Consider the following 15822-nt stretch of genomic DNA (forward strand, 5'->3'; position numbering starts at 1 on the left):
GCCTCTCTTGTTGAGGAGCACAGGCTCCAGATGCGCAGGCTCAGTAATTGTGGCTCACGGGCCTAGTTGCTCCGCGGCATGTGGGATCTTCCCAGACCAGGGCTCGAACCCGTGTTCCCTGCATTGGCAGGCAGATTCTCAACCACTGCGCCACCAGGGAAGCCCCAAGGTTATTTAATTTTTAAAAAGAGAGATTGCCAGAGGATAACTTAATTGCTTTGCAAGTATAAGGAAAGTTTATAGGAAGGTGTTGACAAGTATGATAAATATTTTTCCATTAATTACATGATGCACTAAAGATAGTTTTTCATAATTAGAAATTAGTTGTATTTGCAGTTTTTGAAATAGCAAAGTAATTCTTAAGGTGAGGCAGAGGGAATACTTTCATTTTGAATTGAACTATAGTTTTTAAAGGTACAAAAGTTATTGATTTATTTGCTGGGTCTAGAAGGACTCTGAAAAGACTTCACGTCCAGTAAACACATATGAATAACTGCACCTAACAGGTAAAATTTTTCAAAGTTCAGGGATACCTCAGAGATATTACCGGTTCAGTTCCAGACACCACAATAAAGCAAGTTTCACGAACTTTTTAGTTTCCCAGTGCATATAAAAGTTATGTTTACACTAAATTGTGGTCTATTAAGAGTGCCATAGCATTGTCTTTAAAAAATGATGTACATACCTTAATTAAAAAATGCTTTATTGCTAAAAATGCTAATCATCATCTGGGCCTTCACTGAGTCTTTTTTTTAATAAATGTATTTATTTTATTTATTTTTGGCTGGGTTGGCTCTTCGTTGCTGCGCGCAGGCTTTCTCTAGTGGTGGAGAGCAGGGGCTACTCTTCGTTGCGGTGCGCAGGCTTCTCATTGCAGTGGCTTCTCTTGTGCAGCACGGGCTCTAGGTGCGTGAGCTTCAGTAGTTGCAGCACATGGGCTCAGTAGTTGTGGCACATGGGCTCAGTAGTTGTGGCTTGAGGGCTCTTGAGCCCAGGCTCAGTAGTTGTGGCTCACGGGCCTAGTTGCTCTGCGGCATGTGGGATCTTCCCGGACCAGGGCTCGAACCCTGGTCACTTGCATTGGCAGGCGGATTCTCAACCACTGCGCCACCAGGGAAGCCCCCTTCACTGAGTCTTAATCTTTTTGCTGATGGAGGATCTTGCCTTGATGCTGACCATTGACTGATTAGGGTGGTGATTGCTGAAGGATGGGTTGGCCGTGGCCATTTCTTAAAATAAGACAACAGTAAAGTTTGCTGGGGCGGCGGGGAGAGTGCTGTATAGATGTCATTTTATAACAAATTTCAGTCAGTGATAAAATACCTTTGTGTTTTAAGTGACCAGAGGCATTCTCACTCATATTGTCAGTATGACAGTATCTCTACTCTGCAAACACATTAGGTGTGTGTATCTTGCTCATTGTATTCTTTAGGCAAAGCCAGCCATCATCACAAATGTTCTTTTTTCAATTAGGGAAGATGTTCCAAGTACTCAGCTTCATGTTCCATGAAAATATTAAACATATTGGTCAGCTCTGCATCACAGTGTGGGTGAAGAGGAAGTGATCATAGAGTATGTGATCATTTGGTCATTTCAGTAAAGCTTCATCTTTGGGAGCTGGCACGCAAATTTCCACAGGGCTATGAGAAAAATACTTATATTAGGAATAATACTGATACAATTATTATATCTCGAGAATGATGGAGAGAAAGCTGCCCATATTTCTAGTTGGATGAGTGCTCTGGAATCAGAATTCCACACTGGTTGATTAAAAGATGGTTGAGAAAATATAAATATCAAGTTGTTATGAGCAAGGAAGCTAAATACAAATTAATTCTGAAGCAAAAGAGTAGCATACTCTCAATTGCTTGAAATTCTTATAAATGCCTATATTTAGAGAGGTTTAAAAGTTTTCTGTACCAAGATGTAAATAGAATATATTAAAAAAGATACTTGGGACTTACTCAGAAATTCTTTCAAGTTTTTGACAAAAGTCAACAGACTGAATTTTGGGCATGTCATGATTCAAGTTAATGGGAATATTTGTTTAAAAATGACAACATTTATCAGAAGTTTTGATGGGCCATGATTTATAATTAGAGGCAAACATAAATTTTGTCTTAATAATGTTCTCAATATTTTCACTTTTTATTGATGCCATTTTCTTTTGGTATATACAGAATTTATTATTCCTATGCATTTATGTAATTTTTCCATCATAGTTAAAATTATCATATATAAATATGATTTTAGAATTCGAGGGGCTTTCCAAGTGATCTAGCAAAGGCTTTTATTTCAGAAAGAAAACCCTGAAGCTCAGAGGAGATAATTGTATCAGCCATGGCTGTGGGTGCTTATTACAGGCAGGGCCTGGACTAGACCTGGTTTTCCTAAACTGAATTAAAAAATGGTCAATTCTTTATTAAAAATGTTTTTCTCTAGGCCAAGGAAACTGTAAGCCAGCAGCCAATGTTAGGGGACAGCAACATCAATTTGAGGACAGGAGTGATCAAGTCCCAGAGTGCTATTAGCAAAGATACTTGTGGCACCTCTAACCATGGGAGGGTGACCACATGTCTGGTTTTCACTGAACAAGGATTAATAATAGAAATTAAAATCACATTCACAATATTAGCAAAAGCCATGAATTACCTAGCAGTACTTTTACTAATATATTTAGGACCTGCATTTTATTTTATTTTATTTATTTATTTTTATTGAAGTATCTTTGATTTAAAATATTTTACCAGTTTTGGGTATACAGCATAGTGATTCAGTATTTTTACAGATTATACTCCATTAGAAGTTATTACAAGATAATGGCTATAATTCCCTGTGCTGTACAATATATCCCTCTTGCTTATCTATTTTATACACAGTAGTATGTACCTCTTAATCCCATACCCCTATCTTGTCCCTTCTCCTTCCCTCTTCCTACTGGTAACCACCAGTTTGTTTTCTATATCTGTGAGTCTATTTCTGTTTTACTCTTTACATTCATTTGTTTTCTTTCTTAGATTCCACACATAAGTGATATCATATGGTATATGTCTTTCTCTGACTTACATCACTATGCATAATATTCTCTAGGTTCATCCATGTTGCTGCAAATGGCATATTTTCATTGTTTTATGGCTGAGTAATATTCCATTGTAAATATATACCACATCTTCTTTATATATTTGTCTGTTTATTGACACTTGGGTTGCTTCTGTCTCTTGGCTATGATAAACAGTGCTACGATGAACATTGAGGTGCATGTATCAGTTAGAATTAGTGTTTTTTTTTTTTTCTGGATATATTCCCAGGAGTGGAATTACTGAATCATATAGTAGTTCTATTTTTAGTGTTTTAGGAACCTCCATACTGTTTTCCATAGTGGCTACACAAATTTACCTTCCCACCATTGAATATTATACTGACTGTGAACTTGTCATAAATGGCCTTTATTATGTTGAGATATTTTCCCTCTATACCCACTTTGATGAGAGTTTATATCATGAATGGATGATGAATTTTGTCAACTGCTTTTTCTGCATCTACTGAGATGATCATGTGGTTTTTGTCTTTCCTTTTCTTAATGTAGTCTATCAAATTGATTGATTTCCATATGTTGACCCATCCTTGTACCATGGAATAAATCCAGCTTGATCATGGTGTATGATCTTTTTTATGCATTGTTGGATTAAATGTACATTTAATTATTGGTAGGTATGTACTTATTGCTGTTTTTTTTTTTAAATTTTATTTATTTATTTATTTATTTATTTATGGCTGTGTTGGGTCTTCGTTTCTGTGCGAGGGCTTTCTCTAGTTGCGGCAAGTGGGGGCCACTCTTCATCGCGGTGCAGGGGCCTCTCACTATCGCGGCCTCTCTTGTTGCGGAGCACAGGCTCCAGACGTGCAGGCTCAGTAATTGTGGCTCACGGGCCTAGTTGCTCCGCGGCATGTGGGATCTTCCCAGACCAGGGCTTGAACCCGTGTCCCCTGCATTGGCAGGCAGATTCTCAACCACTGCACCACCAGGGAAGCCCTTATTGCTGTTTTATTACTTGTTGTCTGGTATTTTTTTATAGTTCTACTCTGTTCATTTCTTTTTCTTTTTGCTTCTTCCCTTGTGGTTTGATGATTTTCTTTAGTAGTATGCTTGTGTTTCTTTTTTTTTTTTTTTCTACGTCTATTGTTGGTTTTTGATTTATGGTTATTATGGGGTTCATACATGTTGACCTATAACTGTATCTAGTTGTTTTAAATTGATAGTCATTTAAGTTCAAACACGTTCTAGAAGATCTGCATTTTACTCCCCTCGCCCACATACTGTGTTTTTGATGTCATATTTTGCATCTTCATGTTTATCCCTTGTTTACTGTAGTTATGGTTCTTTTACAATGTTTTGTCTTTGAATCTTCATACTGGCGTATTTAAGTGGTTGATCCTCAATATGTGCAATATATTTGCATTTCATAGTGGGATTTCCCCTTTCATATAGATTCTTACTTCTTTTTCACTTAGAGAAGACCTTGTAACATTTCTTTTAGGGTATGTTTAGTATTGATGGACTCTTTTAGTTTTTGCTTGTCTGCGAAGTTCTTTATTTCTTCTTCTATTCTAAATTATAATCTTGTTGTGTAAAGTATCCTAGGTTGCACGTTTTTCCCTTTAAGGACTTTGAATATATCATGGCACTCTCTTTCGACCTGCAGAGTTTCTGCAGAGAAATCGGGTGATAGCCTTATGTGGATTCCCTTGTATGACTCTTTGTTTTTCTCTCATTGCCTTTAGAATTCTCACTTTAACTTTTGCCATTTTTATTATGATGTGTCTTGGTGTGGGTCTGTTTGGGTTCATTTTGTTTGGGACTCTCTGTGCTTCTGGATATCTATTTCTTTCTTCAGGTTTGGGTAGTTGTCAGCTGTAGTTTCCTCAAATACATTTTAAATACCCTTTTCTCTCTCTTCTCCTTCTGGGACCCCTATAATGCGAATGTTGGTATACTTGTTGTTCCAGCGATCTCTTAAAATGTTTTCATGTTTTTAAATTTGTTTTTCTTTTTGCTGTTCTGTTTGGGTGATTTCCATTATTCTGTCTTCCAGATCACTTATGCATTCTTCTGTATCACTTGGTCTGCTACTCATTCCTTATAGTGTGTTGGGGTTTTTTTGTTTGTTTTCTCCAGTTACTGAATTCTTTATTTTTGATTGGGTCTTTGTAGTATTTTCTAGTTCTCTGTTAAAGTTTTCACTGTGTTCGTCTATGCTTTCCCCTAATTCAGTTAACATTTTTATTACCAATGCTTTGAATTCTTTATCTGGTATATTATTCCTGTTTCATTAGCTCTTTTATTCAGGGATTTTCTTTTGCTCTTCTAATTGAGAGCAGTTCCTCTGCCTTTTAATTTTGCTTAAATTTCTCTGCCTCTATGAATTTAGGTGAAGCAGTTACCTATTGCAGTTTTAAATGTGTGTGCTTATGTGAGAGTGTCCCTGTACAGACTGCATGTGCCCAGTGCCTTTGGTGGAAGAGCTGGATTTGACGTGGATGCAAGTAACATCTTTCTTCAGGATGTGCTGGCATCTGTCACCCTGGTAGGGGGTGGGACTGCACACAGAGGGGCTAAAGCTGAAGCTGGGTGTGAGGCAAGACTTCCCCTCTGCTCAGTGGCCATCACTGCCCTGTTGTGGGTGGGGTCTGATCCCGAGTTGGTGGAGCAAAAGCCTTGATGGTCAGGCCTGAGTTGGTCCTGTTCTCTTTAAGTTTGTCTTTTCCTCTCTCCCCAAAAATGGGATCCTTGCCCCAGAGTGGGGGGAGTGCTGAAGCCAGGGGGGCCCATGTGAGCTCTTGGCTCATGTTGTCCACAGAAGGAGTCTGAGCTGTCTCAGATGAGCTGCCCCTTCAGGTGCCCGCAGTTGTTTCCCTTGCTCTGCTCAGACACAGCCTTGGGTGCCAGTGCCTTTTGTCCCTCACAGCTGACCACAGCCCTAAGACTCTGCTGCCCCCACTCTGTGGTAGAGCCACACCACAGGACAGGCAGGGCCCGTATGGACTCCCAGCATATACTGGGGCCTGAGCTGTGATGGAGCAGCTGCCATCAGAAATCTGGGCTTCTTCTGAGGCGCTGCTTGAGTAAATGCCAACAATGGCCACTGTCAGTCCACCCAGGCTCCGCCCTGGGATCACGTCACCTCTGTGTCCCTGTGTTGAATCTTCTTCCCAGTTGTGGCCACCCCAGAACCAGTGCCGCACTGTGACATGGAATGAGCGGGGCCAGGGCGTTCTCTCAGCTCGGGCTGAGCCGGGCAGCAAGCTGGTCATGGGCCACCAGCAGCCGCTAGAGTAGTCTTCTCTTCACCCTGATTTGGGAGCAAGCCAGCACATGCATGCACCCCTCACAAGTGACGTCCAGGCTTCCCCCAGCCCTCCTGGTCATTGCAGAGGTCCTCCCACCAGCCAAAGGGTCTCATCCCCCGGGCAGGACACCGGTACTGGGCTACGCCATCTGTGGCTCACACCGCCCACTCCCCAGGGAGGGTCTCCGTCTGTGGAATCTCCCTTTTCCTTTGAGTCCCCTCCCAGGGGCACAGGTCCTGACCCAATCACTTTTCTTCCCTTCCTACCCAATTACATATGTATCTTTCTGACAGCCTTGGTTGTACAGTAGTCCTGATGACAGTTTCCAGTTACTTTTCAGTGAGAATTGTTCTACATGTCGATGTATTTTTGATGTGTTTGTGGGGGGAGGTAAGCTTCACATCCTCTTACTCTGCCATCTTGATTGATCTCATTAGGACTTGAAGTTTAAGAAAGAGAAAAGAGGGACTTCCCTGGTGGCACAGTGGGTAAGACTCCATGCTCCCAATGCAGGGGGCCTGGGTTCGATCCCTGGCCAGGGAACTAGAGTCCACATGTGTGCTGCAACTAAGACCCGGTGCAACCAACCAACCAACCAACCAAACAAACAAACAAACAAATAAATAAGAAAGAAAGAGAAAAGAGATGTATGTATAAGAGTTGAAATGGAGGAACAGTAATAAATGTGGAATTGATGAATAATTCTTCCTGGAATGAAAAGCTGACTCATGTGAAGATACCAGTTTGTCCCAAAATTATTGGTAAATGTGGTTTTAATTTGACAAAAGACAGTTCTGAAGTTCAATAGGAAAATAGTGGTGGAAAAAGTAGCGTGACAGAGTATGGCAGCTTATTCTTCTGGCATAAATTAAAAGTGATTAGACACCATGGAGAAGAGTCTCAGGGGTTTGGGTTTGAAGTAGAGTCCTGACCTTGGTTGTTGAGTGACTCAGAGCACTTTCCTTGACACGCTAAGCCTCATTTCCTCAACTGTATATTGGAAACCATATTACAGCTAAGACTTTAAGCTTGGTCAAGGTTAAGTGAATTAATACATGTGATGTTCTTAGATTGGCATAGCTGTGATTTTCAGTACATGTTAGCTAATATTTTTATTATTAATATTAAAAAGTAAGAAGCTGGTGAAATAATGGGAACAGTAAAGGAATATGTATCCAAATAGTAAAGGAAATATATCCATAATCTTAATTTATTATACACAGTGGATCAGGAGCCAATAATTATTCAATAAAAGGGAAAATTGGCTATTTGAAAAAAAATTGCTTAATCTAATTGTCCCCTCATGCTATTGGGGAAAATAATTTCCACCATGACTAAACACCAAAATGTAAAACAAGCAAACAAAACCATCAAATATTAGTAGAAACTGTAGATGTTTATTTACCTGAATAATGGATGGTTTTCTAAGCATGAAAATATTTTAAGAAATCATAAAGAACAGGATCAAAAGTTAAAATTAGAAGGTAAGCAACAAACTGGAAAAAATACGACTTACAATTCACAGGTTTATATGATAATCAATATGTGAGAAAAACTTTCACTTCATTAACCACTGAGGAATTCAAGTAATTATTGAATATTGAAATATTATTTTAAATTACAGTTTAGCAAATAAAAATGTTGTGTGTCTGAGAGTGAAGTGAGACTCTCCCACATATTTAAATTGGCTCAATATATCTGGAAAGTAATTTGGCAATAGATAAAAACCTTAAAGTCATTCTTAACTAGGAATATGTACATATGCATGCGGGTAAATGCTATAAGCTATTTTCTCTGGATTTTAGAATAACCATTTTGTTTCTTTATAATATTTCCTAGTTTCCTATGAAAAATGGGAAAATCAAAATAAATAACAAGTATTTTAGTAGGAATAAAGCAACCAAGATTTTGAAGATCACAGCCTCTGTTCACTTTCCTTTTTTTTTCCTTCATTGCCATCTGGTGTCCAAAATGTAGATCGCTTCTGATACCACAATTTGTAACTACTGCCTGATATGCAAAATTGTTTGCAGTTTATTTAACTTAGATAATCCATTTAAATTACTTTATATAATATAAATTTGTTATATAAATTACTTACAGTAGTTAATTATGTAAAGTAGTTTACTTATATTTTATAATTTAAAAAAATACGCATGTTCCAAAGCAGGCCAGTCTGAATTTGAGTTGTTTTTGCTGATCATCTACACAGCGTGAGCCCATAATTTTACACTGTATTTCTTTTTCATGGCAAAAAAAAAAATAGAGTTTGAAATACATGGATGAGGTGAGGGGGTGGAAATTAAGGACATACTGAGTGGTCAGACAAAGATTAAATGGGCCACTTTTTCTCTGCAGTTCCAAGTGGAAGAATATCACCTTTGGATTTATTTTGCCTTTAATTCTTCAACAGTCTAGGGGAAAACTACTTGAGCCCACCAACCTCTTCAGTGGGAGCCTTGCTACTCCATGAAGGTGTATTATAGGTGCCATTTCTAGACAAGGTTGCTTTTCAGGAACTTGATGCCTCTTTGACTTGTGTATATCAAGGCAATGTCAGCATTTCATCGTTTGTATCCCAGGTTAATCCAATGAGCAGCAGAGCCTCCTCTCTCAGAAATATTTTGTGGATGATTTCTTATTCGGCACAGGACATCAGAACAAAAAATAGACCTTGCCTTTACAAAACCAAGAGTTTAAGTTATTTCATTTGAGAAATTAACAATTTGCTTGGGTCTTAAATTATCTTTTAATTTGATATGTGTACTTGATTGTGATATTTAATAGGAAGGTTCATTGGACGCATTGAAATTTACTGTTCATGGTTATTCCCAGAGACTGTTTCAAGAACTAAATTAATGTTTGAGGGCCACTTGTACCATCCCAGTAGTGAACTTTATTTAAGGGTCACTAAAGCTGATATTGTTTATATGAATCTTTCTCATGAATCTAGGAATCTATTCTTATTTCTTATGAAGTATACTAATGTTCTTACTAAAATAATTTTTAAAACAATAGAGTTGCAGTTGATTTAACATTTACTATGTGCCGGGCTCCATGCTAGGTGTTCTGCATACATCTTCATTTGGATATTTTAATAGTGTCTTTTTGGACAGAGTATTTATATTTTTAAATGTACAAATTTAACAAGATATTGCAGAACTAAAATACAGGTTCTATACTTAGAAGCCTTTAGCTAAATTATTGATCAGTATTTGTGCACTGTCTTCTAATTTTCTTAAACTCCATACATTCATTCAGTAAATATTTATTTTTTATGTTTATTGTACACCAATCATATGGATACCTATTAATATGTCAAGTACAGTGGTGGGATGGCTATTTTCTTTTTTGGCCATGGCTTTTAATCCAGTCAAAGAGTCTATAAAGATATCATACAAAGAAATATAGAATTATGACTGTGATGTAGTCCATAAAAAAGATATATCTAGGCCTATGAAACTTTTAATGGGGTGATTTGACCTAGTCAGGGAAGATCATGAAAGCCTTTTATAAGGAAAGAATGTTGAGGTAAGTGGGACAACAAGTGTTGTAGGCGGAAGGAGCAGGGTATGTGGAAGAGGAAAACAAAAGAATGTTCAAATGCTGGGGCAGAGATAGAAATCCCTCCTCATTGCTACCCCAGATGCTCACGTTAACCCACACACCTTCCTGTCTCAGCGTTCTAGCAGAGATTTTTCTCAGCATTTCTGATAAGGGACCTACTTGGTTGAATTTTCTGGGATTGGGAAAGGAATGAGTGTGACGTTAGTTTGGATTTGGGGCTCTGTAAGATTAGCTAAGTATACATATTTAAAAGAAGTATTTTCTTAAGAGATTACAAAAGCAGGACTCCTTAAATCTATTTTCAGTCACCATGTAGTATTTCAAAGCTTTATAATGCTATATTATTAGAGTTTTGCCCTAAGTGGTAGTTAATGTATTAAATATGTGGTTTATAAATTACAGTCTGGACACATGTCACCAAAGACTGTAATTTCAGTTCGTGAAAGTAAATCTGTTCTTTTTTTTTTTTTTCCTATTCTAAAAGCAAGTGAGTCTAAGATGTCTGTGAAATATATACTTACCTAAGTCAGAACTTTTCACATTTCTCATTCCTTTCTTAGAGAATAAGATTTGCCATAGGGACTTATACTTTGTGAGTTATTCCTTTCTCTGCATTATTTATGAGTTTTGTTATGAGTATAATTGTAGTATTTCTGTTATACACGGCTGAATTTGTATTTAATGAATTGAATTTGTATTTAATGAATTGAATTTACATTTAATCAGTTTGTGTTAAAGTGACTTAATGAGATGCTTCACTCTTCTGTGTTAAAAGCAGGTTAAGGCCAACCGAAAGACTCCGGGCAATACATGATTCAGTGTTCATTTTCTGCATAACTTGTAATTTTATCAAGTTTCATGATTTAATTAAATCACATAATAACATTTCCTGTAATCATTTCTAATGATTCTTTAAGGTCGGATGTTTTACCGTTAATGTATTGGAAATCTATTTTTTACTTTTACTTTATTTTTTTACTTTCTAACACGGGAATTCTCACATTCTTTTGCTTTCAAAACAGGATGTGTAGCTTAAGATTGTATCAGATTATCAAATAATGGGGGGGAAAAGGCAGTGGGATTCGGATCTGGAGATGCTGACTTTTCAATGTTTGACTTTATTGAAAACAAGTATATTGGAGCTTTGTTCTCATATATATGACTTACCCAAAAGTAGTGTTCAAAGTAAAAGTGAGAAAGAACTCAAAATGTATCTTTGCAAGACATTTTGCTTCCTGTTTTATCTATACTCTCTCCAAACCTTCCACCTCCTGTTTTACTTTATCCTGATGACCTTGCTTCATGGTCCACTGGAGACAAAAGCCACAGGCAATAATATCATTTCCCCACACCAAATCTCTGTACACCCAGCGGCGGGACTCAGCCCTCGCTCTTCTTTCCCAGAACAATGAAGTGGATACATGGTTTCTTACAGGCTTGTTCTTCTGGGAGCCTCTGTATCCCATCCTTCCCCATCTTCACAAGAGCTTCGTTTTTCACCTCTGTTCTGTTGCCTGCACCGTTTTCTTCCTTCTCTCTTCAAGATAAATCCTCTCTTGCTCTAGTGACCCTTCACTTTAAAGAAGCCTCTCCTCGACCCCAGTCCACCCCTTCAGGGACCACTCTGTTCATTCTCTGCCTCCCAGCCGAGGTGCTCCGAAGACTTGCCTCTGCACGGGCTAATCCCTCCCATTGTTCAGCGCGCTCCATCGGGTTCCACCCGCCCCCCCCCCCCTGCCCCCCGACCTCCAGACGCTGCCTGTGTAACGCGGATGAGCGCGGTGGGTGCTTTTAAGTCCTCATCTTTCCTGTCTCTGCCCTGCAGTGTTCCTCTTGAGACTGTTTTCCTCTCATCATCTGAGACAGTCCAGTCTCCTGACTTCCTTCCTGCCTCCAGGGGATCTTACTCCTGCTCAGTTTTCTCAGGGACCCCTCCTCTGCTTCACTTTTATTCGCATGGTTTTAAACCAGATTTCTCTGCTGAAGCTTCCCGTGTTTTTTATATTTAATCAAGACTTCTTCTGAGCCTCTTGCTTTCAACGTTATGATTTCTTGACATCTTCATTTGCGTATCTCACATACTGAAATCTCACCCGCACTTGAACTGTGTGCTTCTCTCCCCTAATCCTCAAGTGTCCCTGAACCCGTCCCTCCTCGGGCCACGCAGATGCCCATGTCAGAATTCTCTTCTTACTCAACGCAGACCCAGTGCACCATCACAGGCTAGTGATTCTTTCTCCAAAATAGGTTTTGAACCCCTCTTTTCGGACCATCTCCATGAATAACAAAGCCACTTTGTCTGTTCAGCTGGGTTACCGCAATAGCCTCCTAATTATTTTCCATCCTTTGAATTTTGCTCACCTTACATCCAATTCCTAAGCGAGCTGTTAAAGTTCTAGATTAAATTATTTTGCATTTGGCTTAAAACCTTTCGTGACTGGCCGTTTGACAGAGAACACATGCCTAATTGTTTAGCATTTCCATTAGACCCTGCCTCTGTCCCTGAGCTTATTTCATTATGTCATTATGTCATTAGTCCTCATATGAAACTGAGCTAAACTCTCCATCTTTGTTTCCCTAAGAGGCTTCTTTTCTTTTTGTCACATCAGGGCCTTTTTACGTGTTGTTCTATCTGCCTGGAATGTTCTTCCTCCATAGTCTTCAAGGAAACATTTCTGTGGAATCACAGGAAATGCCATTTCTTAGGGAATTTTCCCCCCAACTTCTTACAGTCCGAATCAGAACCCATTCTCCAGATATTATCTCTTAGAAATGAGGATTATATTGCTTTACATAACTCATCATGATTTATTGTACTATGTTGAGAGGCACTGCGGGAGTAGTTAAAATCCCAGACTCTTGCTACAGTGCTAGTCTGAATCCTGACTCTCTATTACTTATTTGTTACGTGACTATGGACAAGTCATTTAACTATGCTTAAGGTTTCTCATGGATAATAATACTACTTACTTGCAGCGCATTTTCAAAGAGGAAATGATTAATATTTGTAGAGCAAATAGTCAATGCAGCACAAAGTAAACACGTGTAAGGGCTTACATACATATATATGTGTGTGTGCATAAGTTCCCTCATGTCTGAAGGCACAGAGCTCTCACCTTCCACAACTCTGGACATATAACAGGCTGCCAATGAATATTTGCTTAATGGATTGATGAATTGTACAGTGTACCTTTTCACTAGGCTTCAGGGATCTTCAGAGAAAAAAGAATGATGCATTATATTTACAAGAATAGATAATCACTTATGTAAAAATATATTTTGGCTTGTGATCCACCTATTAAAATCGTTATGTGCTTTTGATCTGAGAATGTCTTCAACATTTGATCTGGCCAGCCCCTTTCCTCTTAGCAAGTATGTTTTTATTATCATTCTCATTTTGCAGATGTGACAGTCTAGGCCCCAGGAGCCTAAGGGGCTTGTACACATAGCAGAGTTAATAAATGATAGGACGATCCCATTCATTTTAGCGCCCTGATCTTCTCGCTGGAGTCCCATTCTTATCTTTTTGGAAATATCCAGTGAACTGTGTGAATACTTTTTATACGGTTGCTGAAATTACTTTGGTGATCATTCTTAAATTTTCAATTTGGGGCAGATATTATTGGAGTTTGTTTCCTCCTCCTACAGACTCTTTGTTGTTCAGGCCCTTGTCACTCACAGCAGTAACTCTGCCATGACCTGCTTGTCCTTTCTCTTGCCTCTGTGATCCCACTGCATTCCCTATATAACCTCTAGAGTGATAGTTCTGAAAGACCACTCGTTGTTCTTGAGTCTTTCAGATTACTTTCCTGTTTTAACCCCCATGGAAAGACGACCATCAAATTTCAAATTTACTAAACGTCTGTTCCTGTCATTTTGTGTACCACTTTTCCATTTAGTGTTTCCTCATGCGAGGCAAGTAAAATGCTCAGTTTCTCCCTGTATTCTGTGCAGGCATCATCATATCATTTCTGCATTCTGAATATATTTCATTGTTTGTTGAGAGTTTTGTGGGTTTTTTTTTTTTTTCGGAATCTAAATGCTCATAAAATTTGAGAGCTGGGAGGGACCTCACATAACTCAAATCCAAAATTTATAATCAGGGAAACCAAGCTAAGTTCAGGAAAGTGTCAATAAGCGACAGGCTAATACAGTAGGGGTTGGGGCGTGGATGAAAATTACTGTTTGATCTTTAGTGCACTTCTGTTACCAACCTACTCACTTTTCTTTTTGAAAGAGAAAGCAATGCAGAAGGATTGAGAAGTATAACACAAATTCAGTAAAAATTACATGATTGATTTTAATGTTGGTTTATACATTTACCTTTTTATCTTTTGCAGTTTAACAGCAATGCCCAGGATGTAAGCTGTTTTCAGCACCTCGTCCAAGCAAATGTAAGAAATAAGAAAGTGCTGAAAGATGCAGTGAATAATATCACAGCGAAAGGAATCACAGATTATAAGAAGGGCTTTAGTTTTGCTTTTGAACAGCTGCTTAATGTAAGTATTAATACTACCCCCTTTTGTCTTTTATTATTGAATTGTAGGATCTGAATTTCAGTATCCTGGTAGTTACAGCTCTGTAGGGTTAGATAACAGTTCTGTTTTTCATTCATTTAGAAAGCAGATGTGTCTAGGCAGTAGAAATGTTTGAACTTTTTTAATTTTTAAATCCAAAATTCATAAGGTATACAAAATGTAGATTTTCTTTTTCTTTTAGATATTTTCTTCTACCCTCTTTCTTCAAACTATGTTTAAAAAATACATTTGTAAGGTAATTATTTAATTTTGAAGAAGCACTGGAAACTTAGTTGGCACATTTAGAATATCATCTCTTTTGTCTTATCTCAGTTAGTACTGTATTTATTTGGAAACTTGTGCTCTCAATCATCAAATGGTTTCTGGAAATATTTCAGTTTTAAACATCTAGTTTGAGTCTTCAGGTTGTTCCTAAATATACAGAAAGGTCCAATGGTTAACATCAAGGTAGACAGGAAGAGCAGAAATTCCTTCCAAAAAGAAAATTCCCTTGAATGAATCATCGATGTCTATAGTTAGGCTTTTAGACTCTGGCACACCTACTCCCTGTCCCATATCATAACAGTATTATAACATGAATCTCACACTGCGGACTAGTATTTTCAAATGGCCGTGTTGTCTGTTTCATTTGAACTATTTGAAAGCAGGAGCTATCATTCAGGTTTGTATCTCTTCTGAAGCAATATTATTGCAGTGGTTCAGAGTATGGACCTAACATCTCTCTGCCTTGGTTTCCTAACTGGGGTTGTGTAAAGAATGTCCACAGACTCTGTGGACATAGCAAACCACATAGAAAAACACATGAGACTGTAGGCTGTTGAGTTGGTGTTATAATTAATTAATAACTAGCATGTGGCTGGGACAGAATCAGCACATAATTCCTATCATATTTGCTGAGTCACTAAATAAGCCCTTATATTTGGTCTTTTCTGCAAACTTGATTTCATTGTTCCCAAAGTAAATCTTCTAAACAGTTTTCAAGATCTCTGATTGGGTGATGACTCGTTGATTTGTTCATTCAGCCAATATTTATTGAGTGCCTCACAATTTATCCTGTCACAGTGCTATTGCTGAAATTCCAGACATAAACAAAACCATTTGCTCTCCAGAAGGTCGAGCATAACATGCTAAATCATCATTTCTCATATAACGTGTTAGTAATGTTACAGGGTATTCACGGTGTGTTTGCTCGGAGCAGCTTGGGGAAGGGGGTTCAACTTACCCAAAGGAGGTCAGAAAATTGTTGCACTTCCTTGAAAACAGGATTTTGAAGAATGAGTTGAATCTAGGTAGGTGGTGAGGGAGACAAAACGAACAGCATCAACAAAGGCACAGAAGCATGGGGTGTCATGCACATTGAAAGAATTGC

General features: G+C 38.3%; 1 protein-coding gene across 7 annotated transcripts in view; it reads left to right on the forward strand.

Annotated features, from left to right (window-relative positions):
• CACNA2D1 (calcium voltage-gated channel auxiliary subunit alpha2delta 1) overlaps window positions 1–15822 on the forward strand; it is a 501522-nt gene that overhangs the window by 395642 nt on the left and 90058 nt on the right. For all 7 annotated transcript variants that reach the window (XM_057549676.1, XM_007178942.2, XM_007178943.2 and 4 more), the window contains one exon: window positions 14256–14414. In XM_057549676.1, the coding sequence (XP_057405659.1) occupies window positions 14256–14414 (159 nt within the window). The remainder of the gene's footprint in view (window positions 1–14255; window positions 14415–15822) is intronic.

This window comes from Balaenoptera acutorostrata, chromosome 7 (assembly GCF_949987535.1).
Source record: "Balaenoptera acutorostrata chromosome 7, mBalAcu1.1, whole genome shotgun sequence".
In the NCBI taxonomy this organism is placed as follows: domain Eukaryota; kingdom Metazoa; phylum Chordata; class Mammalia; order Artiodactyla; family Balaenopteridae; genus Balaenoptera; species Balaenoptera acutorostrata.